Below are 21650 nucleotides of genomic sequence, written 5' to 3'. Positions count from 1 at the left end.
CTTTGTAGCTTGTTAATGCTAACGAGGGCTGTCACGCCTGATTGTGTTGCTCAGAGTTATGTTGATATTGGTCCTGATAAACCTCTGTGTTTCAACAGTTTCTCTGCTGGTCATAGTTCACAGCAGTTTGTGTCTCTTCACTGTGCTGTTCTGATCGTCTCAAACAGGACGGACAGACAGACAGGAGTATGTAGCTCAATAAAACACACAGACACAAAGGACGTTTACAGGATCGTATGCTCCTTCTACACTATCATTAACTGTGATACTATGACTATGACGCCAAATGCTGCAAGGCATGATGGTATATTTACTGCTTTATGACCTTGATCAAAGTCATTCATTAAACTCAACTATTCTCCTTTGTGTGTTCACTCTGCCACTCACCTTCACATGTGAGTGGGCAGTTCCCACAGTGACGTCGTCCCACTGGCCACAGCGCCATCAGCAGAGCCGCCACTTAAAAGGTGGAGAAAGTCCCTCAGTGATAAGTGTAAGTGTGTAAACATGACAGGCTTGATCGAGTCTCTGTGAACGAGACAGAAAACACACACAGTTTCTGCATGAGGCACGAGGCTGTTTCAGTGTTATGATGAGGCACTTTTTTTCAAATATAATTCACTGTTAGATATTTTAATAGCATACAGGCCGTGCTAACTTTATGCTACTGTTATGTTTTACTTCAAGCACTTCAATGGGACCTCTGGATACTGCACTGACAGCAGTGTCTAAACAATAAAAATTTAGCCAGCTGATCGAAGGAATTACTTTTTACAGCATGTAATCACATTTTAGAACGAGGTGGTGCTCCAGCCCATGAGTGTCCAGATTATATTAAATCATCTGGAGAAAATATCACTAACATTGATCTGATTTAAGATGGAGATCAGATTTTAGGAGAGAGCTGCAGCAGACTGAGGCTGAAACAGACAAGTCATCGTACAGTGTTGCTCTCCCTCACGTCTGGGGTGAAAGTTCATTTATGGTGTTTCACTGCGATCACGCAGCCGTCAGTCCTCCGTCAGCAGACGACAAACTGACTCCTGCGACAGGTACGTGAGCTTTTATGAATACACTTATCTTCTGTACTTATTTTATTCAAAGTTAACCAACATTTGAGCTAAACTGCCTCAAGAATAGTAAAATAAAACAGATAAGGGAGCGAGAGCTGATAAAAAGGCAGCTCCACTTCCTCAATGTGAACATACATCGGAAAACAACCAACAGCACTTTAGTTTTCTTTTTGTCAGTAAAAGACAGAATGAATTCTGCATTAGCTAAACGCAGCTGAAATATTTAATTCTCTTGTTTTACTGTGCTGAATTTGCCAAAAGTCATTTAGCCAGTGTGGCTCACAGTCACGTTTGACTCATGTGTGAGTCTGTGGAACATGAATGTGACAGATGAGCAGCACGGTGAAGAGAACAAAAACCTGCTTTTATAAAACAGTTGTTGGATCAGATCAGATAAAATCAGCAGGAAAAATTGTTGCCGTTGTTTATTCCTGCAAACCATGGATATGTCACATGTGTGCATCGTTCTGTAGAGCAGTGTTTCTCAAATGGTGTCCTGTGTGATAACCATACATGATTATAACAACACTCATCTGGGCCTGTACAAACAGTTATGAATGAATTTTAATAAACTGTGTCAGCATGTTGTGTTTGTTTTACTGTACGGAGCAAATTACAGCACAGCACCCTGATGCTAACGCTAACGCTAACGCTAACCTACCACTGAGAGAGAAGAGGAGAAAAGAATCCTGAAGCTACCTGTCTTATTTTTATTGTTTTATTGTATTTTATTTTATGTCATGAAGAGAGAGATAACACATGTCATATTGTGACACTGTGCACCAGTAGAGATACAGATGTACCTTCAGATTTTATGCTTCCCCTTTGGTGTGTCTTGGGCACACAAAGTTACCACTGATGTAGTGGATACGCATTGTGTTGTTATATTGTGGTCAGATTTAGGCACAAACACCACTTGTTTATGGGCAAAAGAAATGTTCTTTGGCTTAAAGTACCCAGCCCTGGTGCCACACTCCCCGTGGGACACACCCACTGTTTGTGCCACACTCCCAGCAGGAAAGGCAGCGACAGGTCTCTTATAGCAGCCATGTTTGGTGCCTAGAACGCTGCAGCAAACAGCAGTTATCAGCTAAATTATGACACATTTTGTTGTTTGATGATCTTGAATGGACGTCTGCAGCCTGACAGGCATCTTGCCGATGTGACTCGCCCTCCACAACCCCCTCCTCCACTGGATGACACAATCAGATCACTGCAGCACCTTAAGCTGGTATGAGTTTTTTTTATGTGTGAGATTGCTGGCTGCACAACAAATTGCCCCTCGGGGATAATAAAGTTTTCTTTGACCTTTGACCTTTGATGATACATATGATGTAACATATCTGTGATTTACAGAAACTGACAGACTTGGCTGTTTCCAGAACTCCAGGATGTTTCACCTGAAGGATGGACGATCCCCAAACCCTCAACTCTGTACCCTGAGTGTTTTAGTTTTCCACCACACTGTTGTCCTGCTGCTGCTAACACACTGCTCCGAAGGTAACTCACTTTGTATTTTGTGTTTAAGGTTAGAAAGTTTCGATCAAGTTAGAGGTTAGTGTGAATCTGACAGATCGGACTTTGTCTGCACAGGCTGTGTGACGGTCTTTGCAAGGTTTGCGAGGACAAGGAGGGCGCGCAATTCCTTGTCTCCCCAGTTGCTCATCTTTACAGTGTCTGTCAGGTTTGTGTTTCCCTCTTGCTACTAGCTGCTCGCTAATTCCTGCTATCAGCTGTTTCCTGTTTATCCACCGCCAGTGGCTCGCACGTGAAGCGTCATCAATAGCCCCTCCCACAAGTCATCAACAGCTCCTCCCACAAGCCATCAACAGCCCCTCCTACAAGTCATCAACAGCTCCTCCCACAAGTCATCAGCAGCCCCTCCCACAAGTCTTCAACAGCTCCTCCCACAAGTCATCAACAGCTCCTCCCACAAGTCATCAACAGCTCCTCCCACAAGTCTTCAACAGCCCCTCCCACAAGTCATCAACAGCTCCTCCCACAAGTCATCAACAGCCCCTCCTACAAGTCATCAACAGCCCCTCCCACAAGTCATCAACAGCCCCTCCTACAAGTCATCAACAGCTCCTCCCACAAGTCATCAACAGCCCCTCCTACAAGTCATCAACAGCTCCTCCCACAAGTCATCAACAGCTCCTCCCACAAGTCATCAACAGCCCCTCCTACAAGTCATCAACAGCTCCTCCCACAAGTCATCAACAGCCCCTCCCGTTGCAGAAGGCCGCCTCGGTCTGTTTAAACCAAAGAGGTTCCACCAATATGTCTACCCTACGAGGTGGAAAATTGGGCACCTCGGATCAACTCGCCAATGCGGCTCTGTGTGTCTAAACGCTCGCAGCTTGCCGGCAAAACGGCCCAACATTTGCCGAAAATCTGGCAGTGTAGAAGGAGCTAAAGAAAAGAAGACTGAAGCTTGTCCTGACACTAGTGTTGACAATGTGTTAGACACTGAACATAAATACATTCACTCTTCCTGCCATCATTAAATAACATCATGTCTTCTCAGGTGAGCTTCAGTTAATTGGCCCACGTCAGCCAATTGTAGCAGTAGTTGGAGATGACATCATTTTGCCGTGTCACCTGGAACCTGCTATGGATGTTGCTTCCACAGCTGTGGATTGGTCGAGACCAGACCTGACACCCAGATTTGTTCATGTGTGGCGCTCTGGTCACGAACTTCTGGGTGATCAGCATCCATCATACAGAGGAAGAACGTCAGTGTTCACTGACAGACTGAAGCACGGAGACATTTCACTGAAACTCTCCAGACTGCAGCTCTCTGACGGGGGCACGTACAGATCACAGGTGGTAACTGAGGTGACAAGACATTTGGACGGACCAGACATGCACTGGAACTGGTAAGAGGACTCAGGGGTACTTGGACTGATCACAGGGGTATTTGGGCCAACTAAAGGGCTGAGGTGTCATCTTGGAGAACTTCAGGTTCGTCCTTTAGAGGGGAAATGAATGACTAAAGTGCAGTTATTAGATTACAAACACAAAGTTTTAAAAAGAACATTACAATCAGCTTAAAAGGGCAGAATGTATCCTCACTAAGAAAAGTAATGTTTAACTGGAAAGGTTTTTCAGGTGCAGTGTCAAAGTTGAATCTGAATGAACTGAGGTATTTCCATGCTCGTGCCGATCTTACATTCAGAGCATCTTTTACATTTCTACTCTCCATCAGGCTCTGTCTCCTCACCTGACATAGAGATTTCCAAAGTCAGCAGTGGAGTGTTGTTGGTGTGTGAGTCTGCAGGCTGGTATCCAGAGCCTGAGGTGTTGTGGCTGGACGTTGAGGGAAACCTTGTCTCTGCTGGACCTCCAGAGACAGTCAGAGGTCCTGATGACCTCTATACTGTCAGCAGCAGAGTGACTGTGGAGAAGAGACACGGCAACAGCTTCACCTGTAGAGTCCAGCAGAGGAACATCAACCACACCACAGAGACAACTGTTCATCTTCCAGGTAGAAAACATGACGTGTGAGTGACTGATGTTTCCACTGAGTTCATCCAACAGTTCAAGTCTAGTTTCATGTGTCCTGTGTTTTATACTCTCAGTTTCTCTCTTCATGTTCGAGCCCAGCACTGCTGCTCGTATCATCATCTGCTTGGTTGTGTCCATCGTGCCTGTTGTTGCAGTTGTCATTGTCGTGATGAAATGGAGACGAAACAAAAAAGGTTGGTGGCAACTTTTTTTCTTTTTTCCTGAAGCTGAAATTACTCACATCTCTTTCATTGTTATGCTTACATTAATTGTACTTGGAGTTGCTGAGAGGGGCTGAGACCCCCCTCAGCTAATCTTAGCCTCAGTGTCATCCACTGCAGCATGTATGAGGTGCCGATTGTAAAGTGGCTCACACTGAAATCAACACTTTGCCACATTTAGCTTCAAACAACATTTAAAAAAGTGGTGTGAATTTTTTAAAGTCACTATTTACCACATTTACAGCAATATCTTTCACCGTTAAATCTAAATATTAAATGTTAAATTTAATGTTAAAGTTAATTGTTAAATTTAAATATTAAAAATTAAATGTTAAATCTAAATGTTAAATGTTAAATCTAAATGTTAAATCTAAATCTAAATGTTAAATGTTACACTAAAAACTCAAAGTACACATCAAATTTCCCCAAACATGGTTTCTGTCATTTTAGGTAGTTATAATCACGCTGATGTTTGTTCAAGTGTTCATTTTCATTTCTTAGTTTGGTTTTAATTCGTTATTTGATGCTATAAACACAGTCTGACCACCCAGGCTTTTATTTTGGTACTTCCGGTGACCGGCAGTATGTATTTGCATATTAGCTAAATATTTAGTTTCACCAAGCACATTTAGATTTAACATTTAGATTTATATTTGACATTTAGATTTGATTTAACATTTAGATTTACACTTAGATTTAATGTTTAGATGTAGATTTAACATTTAACATTTAGATGTAGATTTAACATTTAGATTTAACATTCAATTATTAGATTTAGATTTAACATTTAGATTTATTCTTGGATCTAATGTTTAGATTTAGATTTAACATTTCGATTCTACATTTAACATTTAGATTTAGATTTAACATTTATCATTTAGATGTAGATTTAACATTTAACATTTAGATTTTACATTTAATATTAAGATTACATTGAACATAATTTAAATCTTGCTGTAAATGTGGTAAAAAGTGACTTTAAAAAATACACACAACTTTTTTAAATGTTGGGGTTTGAAGCTAAGTGCAAAGTGTTAATTTCAATGTGAGCCGCTTTACAAACAGCAGCTCATAAGAATGGAGCAAACAACTTGTTGGGTTCTAACTGGCTGATGAAAGTCACATGTCCTGAGATTAAAGGTCCAGAGCTGAGCTCAGAGGCTGCAGCTTCATCACAGCTAACACCAATGTTCTCTCTGCTCTTCATCCAAGATGAGCTGATTTAGACGTCCAGTTACACAGTTACAGTTTTATTTCATTGTTGTTGACAGAGATTCACAAATAGTCCCAACACCAAGCTACAACAACAACAAACAGCAACAACCTTTCATCAGCGTAGGGCAACGCTGCATTAACTAAACAGGTTTGAACTTCAGACTAAACACACGTCTCTTGTGTTCACACAGAAACCACAGACCACAACACAGAATATCTGATGGTGGGAGAAGGAGACAGAGAGACGCCCATGACAGGAAGGGAGACTATCATATATCTGGACAACACAAAGGCAAAACTTGATGAGGAGTTACAGAAGACTGAGGAAGAACTGAAACATGTAAAACAGATGGTTGAAAAACTGACGAAGCAGAAGACTGATCTGAAGAACCAGACACAAGGACTCAACTCACTGCTGCAGGAGGACAAGGCGCAGATGGTGGAGTGTGAGAAGAAACTGAGGGAGAAAACCAAAGTTGACAAAGAAGTAAAAATGCAGAAGCGTTTAAAGGCCCAAAAGGCTGTGGAGTGGAGAAAGAGAGAACATGATGAACTGTCACTGAACACACAGGAACTACTGGAGACAACAGAGCAGATGATTATTGAAATGTCAGAGAGGAAGGGAAAACTAGAGCGAGATAAAGAGCAAATAATGAAACACCTGGAGGTGACAGAGAGAAGGAGAGAAGAGGTTCAGAAGAAACTTCAGTCAGAGGGAGAAGAGGAAATGATAGATACAGCACCCAGTGATCCATCATGATTGGTTCACTTTACTTCCTGTTAACACACTTTGTTGTAGAGAACCTGAGGCGTCTTTTCAGGTCCTTCACCATCACCTGAAGCGTCTACCTGCTTATTACAAACACCTCCAGCTACAGTCTGAACACATGTTCCAGGTCAGGTGACTGAAGGCTCTGTGTTTTAGACAGGTTATTATTATTATTTCTCTTAATCGCTGTGTTAGTTATCAGGGATGGGCAGTCTTTCTATTACTTGTATTTAAAATACCTATTTGAGTATTTTGTAATTTGTATTTGATGAGGCAGATAAAAAGCAAATGTAATCTGTAACTAAATACTTTTGAGTGGAGTAATTTTGTATTTAAAATACTCAAAATACTTTCTTCATGAATCAAAAAACTAAAATAATAGGCTACACATTCTTATAATATTGGATGTAACAATATATTTTAATTATTAAATATATTTGTATCTATATGTTTATTTAAACTTGGGCCCTTCAATGACCTTGTGGTCTGTTTCAATGGACTGTGCATCACATAGGAAACTGTATGTTGTTGTGGTTGATGCTTGGGATGAGTCTGCTACAAATGAACTGCCTCACGTGGGATCAATAAAGTTGTCTGAATCTAAATCTGAATCAATCAATAATATTTCAGCGTAGCCTACATGTCCCTAGCTTTGTTCTCTCTTTTTCATTTGACAAAAGTTTAAATTCATTCATATGTTATCATCACAGTGTCTGTGAATATTTTATTTGTTGATACAAAAAAGTTTATGGGCTGTTAAGTCTGGTTAATAAATATACATATACATAATCAAGTTGTTGTCTTTTAATGGCTTTGCTTAGTTACACTTAGTTAGTCCTGTGACTGTTCACCAGAGCTTTGTGTTTATCCTACAGCTCAAACCTGAATACTCTGCTTCACCAAACTGGGAGAAAACAATTTGCAATAGCTGCGACCAAATTTGCTTCTATCACGCCATTAATGGATGAATCATGGTTGTTCTTTCTGGTATAGTTACTCATGGTCTCTAGTTGCAATATGTTCATTTTGAGCATTTTTGGTCAAGGACTTTTTGAGTTATTCACAAAAAGATTTGTGGACCGACCAACTGGCAGAGTGACCTATAGAGCTGCGGGTCGCTGCTACAAAGAAAAAGAAAACAGTTTTTTCTGTATTAGGGGTTGGGCCTCACTCTTCAAACCCACGTTGAGTCTCTCTGTCAAACAGAGATGTTGTGTCACTGCTGCAGCCTCGTCGGGCCCTTCAGCTTTATTCAGTCTCAGTCTGTGTGTGCTTTGTGTGTGTGGAGCCCAAATTGTCACCAGCACCTGCAGTGTGTAAAATATAACATAGAAGCAGACGACGCACAGCGCGGCTTTTAAAAATAGGTGAAGCGTTCATCTGTGGGTTTTGACCTTTGCTGCTCGTAACAAAGTCTGACAATAACCTCTGCAAGAGACACAAGACATCTACGACCCGTCTAATGAAGGCTGACACGCGTGTTCATGTTGCTCACAGCTGAGCTGAAACATCAGAGTCAAGCTGCATGAAAAGCAGATGGAAGTGAGTAACATGAAAACACTACAGCGGTGATGGTTTCCCAAACAGGATGAAGACATGGAATTGAAGTATCGACCAATTAAAAAACACCAACATATCACCTGGACTACATCATCTTATAGACTAACTCCGCCCTCAGTGTCCTCCGTCACTGACTCGCCTGTCTTGTTCACGGTGGCAGTCGTCTCTGCCTGTGAGTGTGTGACAGTGACAATTTGTGTGACTCTGAGTTTCCCGCAGTGGAGCAGTCCCACCAGCAGCAGCAGCAGAGCCACCATTACAATGCTGAAAGTGGTCCTTAAGATGAGGTAAGCGTGGCATGAGTCGTCTGAAGGGGGCGGAGTCTCCCTGGGAACTGCTGCCAAGACACAGAAAACACAACTGCATCATGCATGCTGAAAATATCCTTGAATTAAGCATCAATAGATCCATAAACATAAAGCTTTAAAACAAGTGAAGAGACAAACAAAAACAAACAGTGTGTACACAGCTGGAATAACAAGTGTTTGGTTCAACTGAGAAACAGACGAGGTCCGTCGATCGAACCTGGTTGGTTTACAGTCACGGACGAAACATGTTGAATTGTTGCTGTTGTAGCACGCAGCATGAAAAGGGATTTACTTTGGCTGTTGTTGTATGTTTCAGTGTTTAACCATGTCCCGGTCTATTGGTCACCTATCCTGGAATTAACTGATGTGTTTATGGGTCGAGCCTCTTCAAGAGAAGTCATGAGCACATTCATGAGAGTTTCTATTAGTACTGGGAAAATAAGATCCATGCTGAGCTCACACGTTTCCTCTGTGACTGAACCATTGTTGAGTTGCTGCCGTGCAACTTGGCTGTGCACACAATACACTCATGTTGCCTTCTGTTTTCAGAGACCTTTCTCTCTAAGAGTAACCACTTGATACTTGATAAACCTCTTAGGACACAGAATATGAAATGTATTGTATTCAGAGCCAAGCTCACGCAATAAAAGAAAAACAGTCATGAAAAGGTTTTATCATGTCGTAATGTTGTCCTCAAACCATCAATATGTATTTAAATCTTGTCTCACCTCTGACAGCCAGCCAGCTCTGCGGCGACTCTCCAAACTCAGAGATGCTGCATCTGTAAAGTCCTTCATCAGATGCAGAGACACTGTGGACGATCATCTCTCCGGTGGAGCTGGTGCCGATCAGGAGGTCGTCTTTATAGAAATCAGCAATGAGGGCAGACGAGGTCGTTTTGCTTCTGCAGCACAGAGTCACAGTGTCGCCCTCCGTCACAGGGAGGACAGGACTCTCCAGGATCACTGAGCCGCCTGGACAAAATGAATCAGACACAATGTTCAAATGTCAGTTTGATCTGTCGATGTCTATGTCTGGGGGGGGGGGGGGGGGGTACAAAAAGTTTTTAAACTCATCATTAGGAAACACTTTACAGAGTCCCAATAAGTGAGCATACAAACACAGTTTAAACCTCTGAATATATCTGAATATATGAAGATATAAGTTTACAACATATATAAGATACCTATAGTTCAATCTACATATGTACTAAAGATATCTATACAATATGCTCTTGTGTTGCTCATTTTTGACAAACCTGTCTTTTATATTTACATATTTTATGACCTGGATTGTAGTTTTGTGTTGATGATGACATTGTTTGGAGATTGAAAGGAAACTAGTCCATAGCCATTGGTAGCTTTGTCACCTTCTACCTATGCCAGTCCTCAATGCCTATGTGCAGTTTCACATAGATTGACCACGTCAGTGAGTAGAACACACACACACACACACACACACACAGTGTTTGTCATCATATAGTCAGATGCCAGTTATTTTATTTTATGCTTGTTTTGGTCTTTTAAGGACCAAGATGTGTGAGGTGCTAACAGTTTTCCATAAACATATAATGATGTGTTCTGAACTTATTTCCCAAACCTTCACTTCAACTTCACTGCACTTCAGAAATCTTGCAAAAAGAAGTCTACATAACTTGAAGGACGTTAATCATGAACATTTTATAATATGACTCAGTCCATTACCGGTGATGGTGATGTTGACGGCGTTGCTTCTCTCCTCTCCAGCCTCACACCAGTATTCTCCGCCGTCTGTTGAGTACAAAGGTTTGATGGCACAGCTGGACACTGGTGTCGTCAGCCAGGTGCTCACACACTCACCGACCTTTCCCTTTATCTTCCTCATGACGGTCCACCCAGTGGTGGAGTTTGAGCCCTGACAGTTGATGGAGACGGAGCTGTATTCAAAGACCTGCAGTTTGGTGGGAACGATCAGAGCTGAGACAGAGACACAGAGAGGACGAGACATTTAGACAAACATGTTCTCAGGACAGTCTGACCGTTAGCGCTTAGAGCTCTGATCAAATTGACTGAACTTTATAAATGCAGAGGGTGTCAAGTGTCATGAAGTCAACATGTTACTGGCTGCTACTCACCGTCCTGAGCTGAATTTAGGTGAAACTGTGCAAAGAGCAGCATCAACACTTTGATATCTGCAGAGATGAAAGAAGAGAACAGTGAGTATCAGACTGATTTTATTTCTGTAAGTAAATGCTATAAATGTTAATTCTCTGAATACAATATGAGCTCTGACTCTTGACGTAATAACAACATGACTTTTACAGTTATAAACTTATATTCTGTTGCTAAATGTCAGATGGAGATGACTCAGTACTCACACAGAGTGACGCAGAGAGCGGTGACCTCCATGTTGTCTTCCTGCCGACTGTCTGAACATCAGACTGAGGCACAGCTGAAGTTTAAAGAGTGTGAGCACTTCCTCTTCCTGTGTGGCTGGTGCTGATGCTGATGCAAGAGTCAGCTTGTGCTGAAGCGTAGATGAGCATGATGTTGTTAAATGGGGGGAATTAACAAACAACTAAACACTGCAGGTTCTGAGACTCACTTTGATTGAAAGACATGCAGCCGCCACACCAGGCTTTGGTCTCGCTACTCCTGAACACAATGACTCCGCCGTGATGTGAGGATGATGGTCATGAACGGTGAGCCTGGTGTCACTCTGAAGTCGTCGAAATCCAGCACTTGGGCAGCATCAGAAACCAACGGAAAAAGGCGTTTGATGTCAGCATGATATGTGGCTGTCTGAAGTCATAGCCTGGCGGTGTCAGGGGGAAATGCGGAGGGACGAGGACGAAGGTTAAGGCGGCGAAAGTTCGAGAAGGGCAGGCAGGAGGGGGTGGGTCAAACAAACACTGACTTTCGCCTGAGAGAGTGGTGTTTGTGTCTCGTAAGATTCTAAAGTCAAACTCTGTTCTTTTCTCCTAAACGTAACTGTGTGTGTGTCGGCTAAACGTTACCACGTGTGTGTGTTGGCTAAACGTAACCGTGTGTGTGTGTGTTGGCTAAACATAAAAACGTGTCTGTGTGTGTTGGCTAAACATAAAAACGTGTCTGTGTGTGTTGGCTAAACGTAACCACATGTGTGTGTGTTGGCTAAACGTAACCACGTGGGTGTCGGCTAAACATGACCACGTGTGTGTGTTGGCTAAACGGAACCACATGTGTGTGTGTTGGCTAAACATAACCACGTGTGTGTGACAGCTAAACGTAACCATGTGTGTGTCGGCTAAACATAACCACGTGTGTGTGTCGGCAAAACGGAACCACATGTGTGTGTCGGCTAAACGTAACCACGTGTGTGTGTTGGCTAAATGTTACCACGTGTGTGTGTCGGCAAAACGTAACCACGTGTGTGTGACGACTAAACGTAACCACATGCGTGTGACAGCTAAACGTAACCACGTGTGTGTCGGCTAAACATAACCACGTGTGTGTGTCGGCAAAACGGAACCACGTGTGTGTGTCGGCTAAACGTAACCACATGTGTGTGTTGGCTAAACATAACCATGTGTGTGTGTCGGCAAAACGTAACCACGTGTGTGTGTTGGCTAAACGTAACCACGTGTGTGTGATGGCTAAACGTAACCACGTGTGTGTGTTGGCTAAACGTAACCACGTGTGTGTGTTGGCAAAACGTAACCACGTGTGTGTGTTGGCAAAACGTAACCACGTGTGTGTGTTGGCTGAACGTAACCACGTGTGTGTGTTGGCTAAACGTAACCACGTGCGTGTGTCGGCAAAATGTAACCACGTGTGTGTGTGTGTGAGTTGGCTAAACCTAACCATGTGCGTGTGACGGCTAAACGTAACCACGTGTGTGTGTTGGCTAAACATAACCACGTGTGTGTGTCGGCAAAACATAACCACGTGTGTGTGTTGGCTAAACGTAACCACGTGTGTGTGTCGGCAAAATGGAACCACGTGTGTGTGTTGGCTAAACGTAACCACGTGCGTGTGTCGGCAAAATGTAACCGTGTGTGTGTTGGCTAAACGTAACCACGTGCGTGTGTCGGCAAAATGTAACCACGTGTGTGTGTGTGTGAGTTGGCTAAACCTAACCATGTGCGTGTGACGGCTAAACGTAACCACGTGTGTGTGTTGGCTAAACATAACCACGTGTGTGTGTCGGCAAAACGTAACCACGTGTGTGTGTTGGCTAAACGTAACCACGTGCGTGTGTCGGCAAAACGGAACCACGTGTGTGTGACAGCTAAACGTAACCACATGCGTGTGACAGCTAAACGTAACCACGTGTGTGTCCGCTAAACATAACCACGTGTGTGTGTCGGCAAAACGGAACCACATGTGTGTGTCGGCTAAACGTAACCACGTGTGTGTGATGGCTAAATGTTACCACGTGTGGTGTCGGCAAAACGGAACCACGTGTGTGTGACGGCTAAACGTAACCACGTGTGTGTGTTGGCTAAACGTAACCACGTGTGTGTGTTGGCTAAATGTTACCATGTGTGTGTGTCGGCAAAACGGAACCACGTGTGTGTGACGGCTAAACGTAACCACGTGTGTGTGTTGGCTAAACATAACCACGTGTGTGTGTTGGCTAAAGGTAACCACGTGTGTGTGTCGGCAAAACAGAACCACGTGTGTGTGACGGCTAAACGTAACCATGTGTGTGTGTTGGCTAAACATAACCACGTGTGTGTGTTGGCTAAATGTTACCATGTGTGTGTGTCGGCAAAACGGAACCACGTGTGTGTGACGGCTAAACGGAACCACGTGTGTGTGTTGGCTAAACATAACCACGTGTGTGTGTTGGCAAAACGTAACCACGTGTGTGTGTTGGCTAAACGTAACCACATGTGTGTGTGTTGGCTAAACGTAACCACGTGGGTGTCGGCTAAACATGACCACGTGTGTGTGTTGGCTAAACGGAACCACATGTGTGTGTGTTGGCTAAACATAACCACGTGTGTGTGACAGCTAAACGTAACCATGTGTGTGTCGGCTAAACATAACCACGTGTGTGTGTCGGCAAAACGGAACCACATGTGTGTGTCAGCTAAACGTAACCACGTGTGTGTGTTGGCTAAATGTTACCACGTGTGTGTGTCGGCAAAACGGAACCACGTGTGTGTGACGACTAAACGTAACCACATGCGTGTGACAGCTAAACGTAACCACGTGTGTGTCGGCTAAACATAACCACGTGTGTGTGTCGGCAAAACGGAACCACGTGTGTGTGTCGGCTAAACGTAACCACGTGTGTGTGTTGGCTAAACATAACCATGTGTGTGTGTCGGCAAAACGTAACCACGTGTGTGTGTTGGCTAAACGTAACCACGTGTGTGTGATGGCTAAACGTAACCACGTGTGTGTGTTGGCTAAACGTAACCACGTGTGTGTGTTGGCAAAACGTAACCACGTGTGTGTGTTGGCTGAACGTAACCACGTGTGTGTGTTGGCTAAACGTAACCACGTGCGTGTGTCGGCAAAATGTAACCACGTGTGTGTGTGTGTGAGTTGGCTAAACCTAACCATGTGCGTGTGACGGCTAAACGTAACCACGTGTGTGTGTTGGCTAAACATAACCACGTGTGTGTGTCGGCAAAACATAACCACGTGTGTGTGTTGGCTAAACGTAACCACGTGTGTGTGTCGGCAAAATGGAACCACGTGTGTGTGTTGGCTAAACGTAACCACGTGCGTGTGTCGGCAAAATGTAACCGTGTGTGTGTTGGCTAAACGTAACCACGTGCGTGTGTCGGCAAAATGTAACCACGTGTGTGTGTGTGTGAGTTGGCTAAACCTAACCATGTGCGTGTGACGGCTAAACGTAACCACGTGTGTGTGTTGGCTAAACATAACCACGTGTGTGTGTCGGCAAAACGTAACCACGTGTGTGTGTTGGCTAAACGTAACCACGTGCGTGTGTCGGCAAAACGGAACCACGTGTGTGTGACAGCTAAACGTAACCACATGCGTGTGACAGCTAAACGTAACCACGTGTGTGTCGGCTAAACATAACCACGTGTGTGTGTCGGCAAAACGGAACCACATGTGTCTGTCGGCTAAACGTAACCACGTGTGTGTGTTGGCTAAATGTTACCACGTGTGGTGTCGGCAAAACGGAACCACGTGTGTGTGACGGCTAAACGTAACCACGTGTGTGTGTTGGCTAAACGGAACCACGTGTGTGTGTTGGCTAAATGTTACCATGTGTGTTTGTCGGCAAAACGGAACCACGTGTGTGTGACGGCTAAACGGAACCACGTGTGTGTGTTGGCTAAACATAACCACGTGTGTGTGTTGGCTAAACGTAACCACGTGTGTGTGTCGGCAAAACAGAACCACGTGTGTGTGACGGCTAAACGTAACCATGTGTGTGTGTTGGCTAAACGTAACCACGTGTGTGTGTTGGCTAAATGTTACCATGTGTGTGTGTCGGCAAAACGGAACCACGTGTGTGTGACGGCTAAACGGAACCACGTGTGTGTGTTGGCTAAACATAACCACGTGTGTGTGTTGGCAAAACGTAACCACGTGTGTGTGTTGGCTAAACGGAACCACGTGTGTGTGTTGGCTAAACGTAACCACGTGCGTGTGTCGGCAAAATGTAACCGTGTGTGTGTTGGGTAAATGTAACCACGTGTGTGTGTTGGCTAAATGTAACCGTGTGTGTGTTGGCTAAACATAACCACGTGTGTGTGTTGGCTAAACGTAACCACGTGTGTGTGTTGGCTAAACATAACCACATATGTGTTGGCTAAATGTAACCGTGTGTGTGTTGGCAAAACGTAACCACGTGTGCGTGTTGGCTAAACGTAACCATGTGTGTGTGTTGGCTAAACATAACCACGTGTGTGTGTCAGCAAAACGTAACCACATGTGTGTGTTGGCTAAACGTAACCACGTGCGTGTGTCGGCAAAATGTAACCGTGTGTGTGTTGGCTAAACGTAACCACGTGCGTGTGTCGGCAAAATGTAACCGTGTGTGTGTTGGCTAAACGTAACCACGTGTGTGTGTTGGCTAAATGTAACCGTGTGTGTGTTAGCTAAACGTAACCACGTGTGTGTGTGTTGTTGAAGGAAAAAAAACATGAGTTGGTGGTGTTGTATTGACATAGTGCTTTTATTTTGAAAGAGACTGTATGAAACTGCACATTTCCTGTGTGCTACAGCACGTTTTATAACCATATCAGTGGTTCAACACCTTCATGTGAAGTTATTTCAGGCTGCGTGAGATCTAAGTCACGTCACATCAAAACGTCATCAGCTGACCACAGTGAGTGTATTAAAGGCTGCAGCAGCTGTGTTCTTATAGACAGACGTGTGAGCAGACAGAGCGATGTGGTTTAACTGACAATAAACAGCTCGCTCTTTAAAAGAGACCCTGATGCTGTGAGACAGCTGAGAACCACAGCGGTCCATATTTAGAGAAGCTTTGAACACACACAGCTGTGATCAGTACAAAATCAATCACTTTACACACACTGACAGCTCTTTTGTTCTTCATCACAGGAGCACAGTCTTCCTGTACAACATGTCAGTAAAAACATGTCAGTCGTAATATTACACGTCTCTCCTTCAGCCAGACGTCTCTGCTGTCAGTGACCTGGAGGACACACACCAGCCATTCATTAATAAGAAAGGTTAGAAACAGGATGCAACTTTTTTTGCACTTAAAATCTTTTTGGATTCATGCTGAGGTTATTACTGTGGGTTTCATTTAGCCTTCTCCATGTTACATTTCTGCAAACTGCACATAGGGAGCAGTGTCACTGTGGATCTCACCTAGTCAATGGTGTAGTAGAAGCTGTTTTCATCAGTCGTGCACTGGTCTGTATCAGCTGAGGGAGGGTGGGTGTCTGGAGTCTCTGTGAAGCTGGATGCTGCTGCTTCTTCTGTGGAAACAAGTGAAACACTGCAGCTCGTTGGCGGGAAAATTATTTTTATTTATTCTTGAATCCAACTGTATAACTGCATGTTAGTGTCACCATGGAACAGAGGACCAGGGGGAAAGCTACCTCCACTTTGACTCATATAGGTCTACATGAACACGAGGAAGAGGTAAACTAAACCTGGACAGAAACCTGGTGGGTGTAGACGGAGGTCGAGGCCCTCTTGCACCACAGAGTGTTGGAGCAACGCACCGAGGCTGTTTGGTGAGATACGTAAAGAGCTGTTGATGCATGTGTGACTGGAGGCTGTGGGGGAGTTGGGCAGACCTGAGGGCCCCACATCTTTCTTTCTGTGGTTTGCTCTCACAGTTTGTATGTGACAAGACACCTGCAGCTGGTTGAACTCACACTGACCTTTACAGATACTGGACTGACGTCAGTCTGGGCTCTCAACCTTCTGTGTTTGACACACCGAGGCAGCACTGATTCAAACAGCTGTCGGAGGCATCAGCGTGCAGGGCGGTGAACTTAAAGAGTTGAGATGCATTATTGTGTCTTTATGTGTGTGACATAAAGTACCTGTGAAGGTGATGACTTCTGTGTTTGGAGAACACGTCATCATCTGTAGATGATTTATATTGATCACTTTGGACACTGCAAGAAACAAAACAGAGAAATAGGAGCATTTAATTTGGATTTAGTCTCAGAGGTGTTCATGCCAACCTGGTCTCACTCTGAAGTCATCGAAATCCAACACTTAGTCAGTGACGTCCAGTGTCAGAAACAACCTTTCATGTCGGCATGATTCACAGTCGGTCACCTTTATTGTGTAACAGTGACCAGCGGCCCCAGGGCTAAACGTAACCATGTGTGTGTGTCGGCTAAACGTAACCACGTGTGTGTGTTGGCTAAACGTAACCACGTGTGTGTGTCGGCTAAACGTAACCATGTGTGTGTGTCGGCTAAACGTAACCACGTGTGTGTGTCGGCTAAACGTAACCATGTGTGTGTGTCGGCTAAACGTAACCACGTGTGTGTGTCGGCTAAACGTAACCATGTGTGTGTGTCGGCTAAACGTAACCACGTGTGTGTGTCGGCTAAACGTAACCACGTGTGTGTGTGTCGGCTAAACGTAACCACGTGTGTGTGTTGTGCAGCAGACGGCTCAGAGGAGCGAGGAGTCAGCAGTCAACGACAGTGTAAAACAACCATGAGAGGTCATCGAGCACACAGTCATTAATGTGCACACCAAATATTAGGCTGATTGGTCTGGTAGTTTGTGAGATTAGACAGACAGAAACACACACATACACATGGCTGAAGGCACCAATACATACATGCTCTGTGTTCTTTATCTGTGTCTGTTTCACCTGAGCGTGACCTTGACGTCGGCGTCTTTGGGGAAGCGTAGGACAACCCTGAAGATCAGAAAAGAAAACCTTTGCTGGTAAACTAGGAAACAAGACCCAAGAGTTGAGAGTAAAACACACGTTGTATCTGTTGCTCAACATTTTCCTTCTCACCTCTGTGGTTTGCACACAGAGAGAGTGCCACCACCAGCAGAGGCAGTGTCACCAAGAAAATGGCCACGATGGTCCACAGCAGGAAGACACTGGGGGACGCACGGCGGGCAGGATGTGTGTCGTCATCAGGTGATGGGGAGACTGTTGAATTAAAACCTTTATGATATCGTCTTGTGACAAATCCTGTTTCAATATGTTCATCAGGGTGTTTGTTGTGTCTCACCTGTGACAGTCAGCAGGCTCTCTGCTGATTCTCCAACACCGATGATGTCACACTTGTAGAGTCCTTCATCAGACTTAGAAACACTGCGGATGGTCACGTTTCCCGCGTAGCCCGTCAGTATCAGGGCGCCATCTTTATAGAAGTCAGCTATACGGCCAGAGGTCGTCTCGTTCTTACAGCTCAGAGTCACAGCGTCTCCCTCCGGCACAGGGACAGCAGGACTCTCCAGGATCACTGAGCCGACTGAGCAACAAGAGGTTCAAAATTATTTCATGCCAACATTCACTTCTATACACCATTTTGCTGCCATGACAACAAGAACATTTGGTTCAGCTGATATGACATGAGGTACCAGCGACGATGATGCTGATGGTGCTGCTCCTCTCTCCGTCTGCAGCCTCACACCAGTACTCTCCACTGTCTGCTTTATAGGCATGTTGAATATAACAGGGTCCCCATGACTGATTCCACTCAGACGCACATATTGTGTCGACGCCCATCATCCTCCTCATCACTCTCCACTCCATCATGTTTTCAGATCCCTCACATTCAAAGGACAGAGAGTCGTACTCAAAGAACTGCAGCTTGTTTGGAACAACGCGGAGGAACACTCCACCTGGGAGTAAGACAGAGCAAATATTTATTTTAATGTGACTTCTCTCAACAAAACACAAGTGATTTGAAAGCACAGAAACAAAAGGTCACGCCTGATGGAGGAGACAGGAGGCGTCTGCTTTGTAAGAACAACTAAATTCTTTGGATGGGACTGAACGCTGCGTGTGCTCTGCCAACACGTTCTCATCCCAAGTCGTCACATAGCGTCTGCCTCCTCTAATCAGCTGACTGGCTGTTCACTCTACTAGTTATCCAGAGTTTTAGATCTGCTCTCTCCTCTGCTGCTGTCAGCTGTCATCCCTCCTCCACCCTGATCACCTCCAACCATCGTACCCAGAGTCCAGGACAAGCTCAATAAAGACTCATTCTTCTACTCATCCACATCATCAACACTTCTCCATCTTCACCACCTCGACCACCACCAGCCTCTCCACCCCGGGGGAGTTCCCTATCCAACTATGGATCCATCACCCTCCTAAAATCAAACCAAGTCTACGAGGTCTAAAATACTTTCCACATGTTTCATTCTATGTGCACATGTTATCCGAATATTGCGGAGGGCGTGGCTCATCACATAAAGGTGTATAACATCTCAAGGGTTTCACCCATCACCACGCAACTTTGTAGGCATATGAGCACACATAATCTGAGGGGACCCCTCCATTATTGACCCCATCAAACAAAATGGGGGCGCTAGAGAGCTCATTTCTTATCTAGGCCTAACCGCCATATGGATTTTTACTAAACTTGGTAGATATGTAGAACAGGACGCCTCAAGGTGACTGGAGAAATTTAACTCTAATTGGCAACTGGGTGGCGCTATAACAACAGAAAAATGCTTCAAAATGGCTAAAATGCGACCGATCGCTGTGGCTCCCCCTGTGGACCAATGTTGGTGTTGTTTTCTAATGTTTGGTATGACTAAGTCATGGTATGGTATGCTGTACATAATCACAGAAACTGTCAGTGTGTCATTCTGTCAGTCAGTCATTCTGTCTGTCCCACGTTTTTCTACTCACTGATGTAGTCAATCTATGTGAAACTGCACATAGGCATTGAGGACTGGCATAGGTAGAAGGTGACACAGCTACCAATGGCTATGGACTAGTGTTAATAGATATTCTTTTACTATTAAAAACGAGTCTCTGCTGATTGGACTGACGCCGTCCAGCAGTGTATCACACCAACACTACTGGTGCTATCTGGTTCAGGACTTGACGACTTGAGAATGAGAACATGCTGACTGCCCATTGATCACAGTGAGCACTTTTCATCATGAGCAGACTTTAATTTTAAAAGCATTCAAAGCAAAGAGGAGACACTCTGTATTGTTTCCTACAGAATCGTATCAAACACTTTTAGAAAAGGCAGATTTGAATCTATGGGCACACTCTGAGGGCCTGGATAGATTCACATGATAAAGTATACTTTGAATCAACCTTTTTCTGTCAGCTGTTAGATCTCTGAAGATTTGTTGACGTAGACTTACCAGCTGTGTCAGCACAGTAACAGTGCAGAAGCATCAACGTGCTCATTACTGGAGACACAGAGTGAAAGAACAGGTACGTTTGTATACAACATGATTTATATTTCTTATAGAGACAGATTGAGAGACAGACAGACTCAGTACTCACACAGAGTGACGCAGAGAGCGGTGACCTCCATGCTGTCTTCCTGCCGACTGTCTGAACATCACACTGAGTGACAGAAGCTTATTGTGTAGGTGAGGACTTCCTCTTCCTGTGCAGCTTATTTCTGGTGACCGACACACTAGAGTTAATCTGTGACACGAGCTGAACTCACCAGGGTTTGACTGGTCGAGCCTTGAAGCAGCACCAGAGCACAGAGTCACTTGCACGAGCAGCAAGCCAACACAGTGAGCTCATCAGGTGGATTATGATATGCAGACTGTTGTCACTGTCAGAGCAAACAGCCAGGCTAAGGTCCTGTCCAGACAGTACATCATCTCCATGTCAATGAAGCAGACTCAGCGTGCACTGTGATGCCGCAAAGGCTCAGAGACTGACTGAAGGAGCACGACGACAAGAGTTCATGTTACACCAGACCAAACCTATCCAAGAGGGAAAGTCCTGCAGGCAGAGCAGTAACCTGGAGAGATAAGCTGAAAGCATGTTCATACTGCAGGGCTGATGGGAGGTGTTAGGAACAGGTGAGCAGCAGGTGGTGAGTGGGGAGGGTCAGCTTTATATCCCGCATGATGGAGATGAAACAAACGCCACTTACTGAGCTCTGCAGAGACGGAGATCAACCTGCAGAGCTCTGCTGCTGTTCCTCATGATGTGAGTAGTTTAAAGGGATAGTGCACCCAAAAATAAAAATCCAGCCATTATCTACTCACCCATATGCCGAGGGAGGCTCAGGTGAAGTTTTAGAGTCCTCACATCACTTGCAGAGATCCAAGGGGAGAGGAGGTAGCAACACAACTCCACCTAATGGAGGCTGACGGCGCCCCAGATTCAAACGTCCAAAAACACATCATTGAAACCACAAAATATCTCCATACTGCTCGTCCGTAGTGATCCAAGTGTCCTGAAGCCCCGACATAAAAAGTTGTTTGGAAAAACCTCATTTGAACTGGTCAGAGTATCCAGTGAAGCATGCTGGCTTACAGACTGCAGAACCAGACCAGGTGTAGTGAACATCCTGGTATTTTTGGCACACTGTATCAGACAGACTCTGTGCTGGGACGTGCTGAATCTTTCTCTGGCGTGCTGTACAGCG

At 44.6% G+C, this 21650-nt stretch overlaps 3 protein-coding genes across 10 annotated transcripts; 1 reads left to right on the top strand and 2 right to left on the bottom strand.

Annotated features, from left to right (window-relative positions):
• The first annotated feature begins 896 nt into the window (after positions 1-896).
• On the top strand, positions 897-7493 carry LOC117246197 (uncharacterized). Of its 4 annotated transcripts, none has more exons than XM_033609983.2 (6): positions 982-1052; positions 2215-2304; positions 2456-2573; positions 4282-4560; positions 4655-4774; positions 6208-7488. In XM_033609983.2, the coding sequence occupies exons 3-6, from the start codon at positions 2465-2467 to the stop codon at positions 6774-6776; spliced, it is 1077 nt and encodes a 358-aa protein (XP_033465874.1). In that variant the 5' UTR covers positions 982-1052; positions 2215-2304; positions 2456-2464; the 3' UTR covers positions 6777-7488. The 4 variants fall into 4 exon arrangements, with proteins under 4 accessions (XP_078020312.1, XP_033465874.1, XP_033465873.1 ...); XM_033609982.2 differs by having other exon boundaries at positions 2430-2573; XM_078164186.1 differs by lacking the exon at positions 2215-2304 and having other exon boundaries at positions 897-1052.
• A 201-nt stretch (positions 7494-7694) lies between these two features.
• On the bottom strand, positions 7695-11048 carry LOC144459704 (Fc receptor-like protein 5). Of its 2 annotated transcripts, none has more exons than XM_078164190.1 (5): positions 11010-11048; positions 10767-10823; positions 10357-10608; positions 9382-9627; positions 7695-8682 (listed from the first exon to the last, which is right to left on the bottom strand). In XM_078164190.1, the coding sequence occupies exons 1-5, from the start codon at positions 11038-11040 to the stop codon at positions 8441-8443; spliced, it is 828 nt and encodes a 275-aa protein (XP_078020316.1). In that variant the 5' UTR covers positions 11041-11048; the 3' UTR covers positions 7695-8440. The 2 variants fall into 2 exon arrangements, with proteins under 2 accessions (XP_078020316.1, XP_078020317.1); XM_078164191.1 differs by having other exon boundaries at positions 7695-8679.
• A 4711-nt stretch (positions 11049-15759) lies between these two features.
• LOC117246462 (low affinity immunoglobulin gamma Fc region receptor II-like) lies at positions 15760-21606 on the bottom strand. 4 transcript variants are annotated; one of them, XM_078164188.1, is made up of 10 exons: positions 21268-21604; positions 20543-20663; positions 20398-20445; positions 18646-18909; positions 18294-18536; positions 18071-18211; positions 17918-17965; positions 17127-17201; positions 16441-16550; positions 15760-16261 (listed from the first exon to the last, which is right to left on the bottom strand). In XM_078164188.1, the coding sequence occupies exons 2-9, from the start codon at positions 20571-20573 to the stop codon at positions 16441-16443; spliced, it is 960 nt and encodes a 319-aa protein (XP_078020314.1). In that variant the 5' UTR covers positions 20574-20663; positions 21268-21604; the 3' UTR covers positions 15760-16261. The 4 variants fall into 4 exon arrangements, with proteins under 4 accessions (XP_078020314.1, XP_078020313.1, XP_078020315.1 ...); XM_078164187.1 differs by having other exon boundaries at positions 17885-17965; positions 21268-21603; XM_078164189.1 differs by lacking the exon at positions 20398-20445 and having other exon boundaries at positions 17885-17965; positions 21268-21606.
• Positions 21607-21650: the final 44 nt, after the last annotated feature.

This window comes from Epinephelus lanceolatus, chromosome 22 (genome assembly GCF_041903045.1).
Source record: "Epinephelus lanceolatus isolate andai-2023 chromosome 22, ASM4190304v1, whole genome shotgun sequence".
Classification (NCBI taxonomy): Eukaryota; Metazoa; Chordata; class Actinopteri; order Perciformes; family Serranidae; genus Epinephelus; species Epinephelus lanceolatus.
The sequence above is the reverse complement of the archived record's forward strand: the minus strand, read 5'-3'. Positions and strand labels throughout refer to the sequence as shown.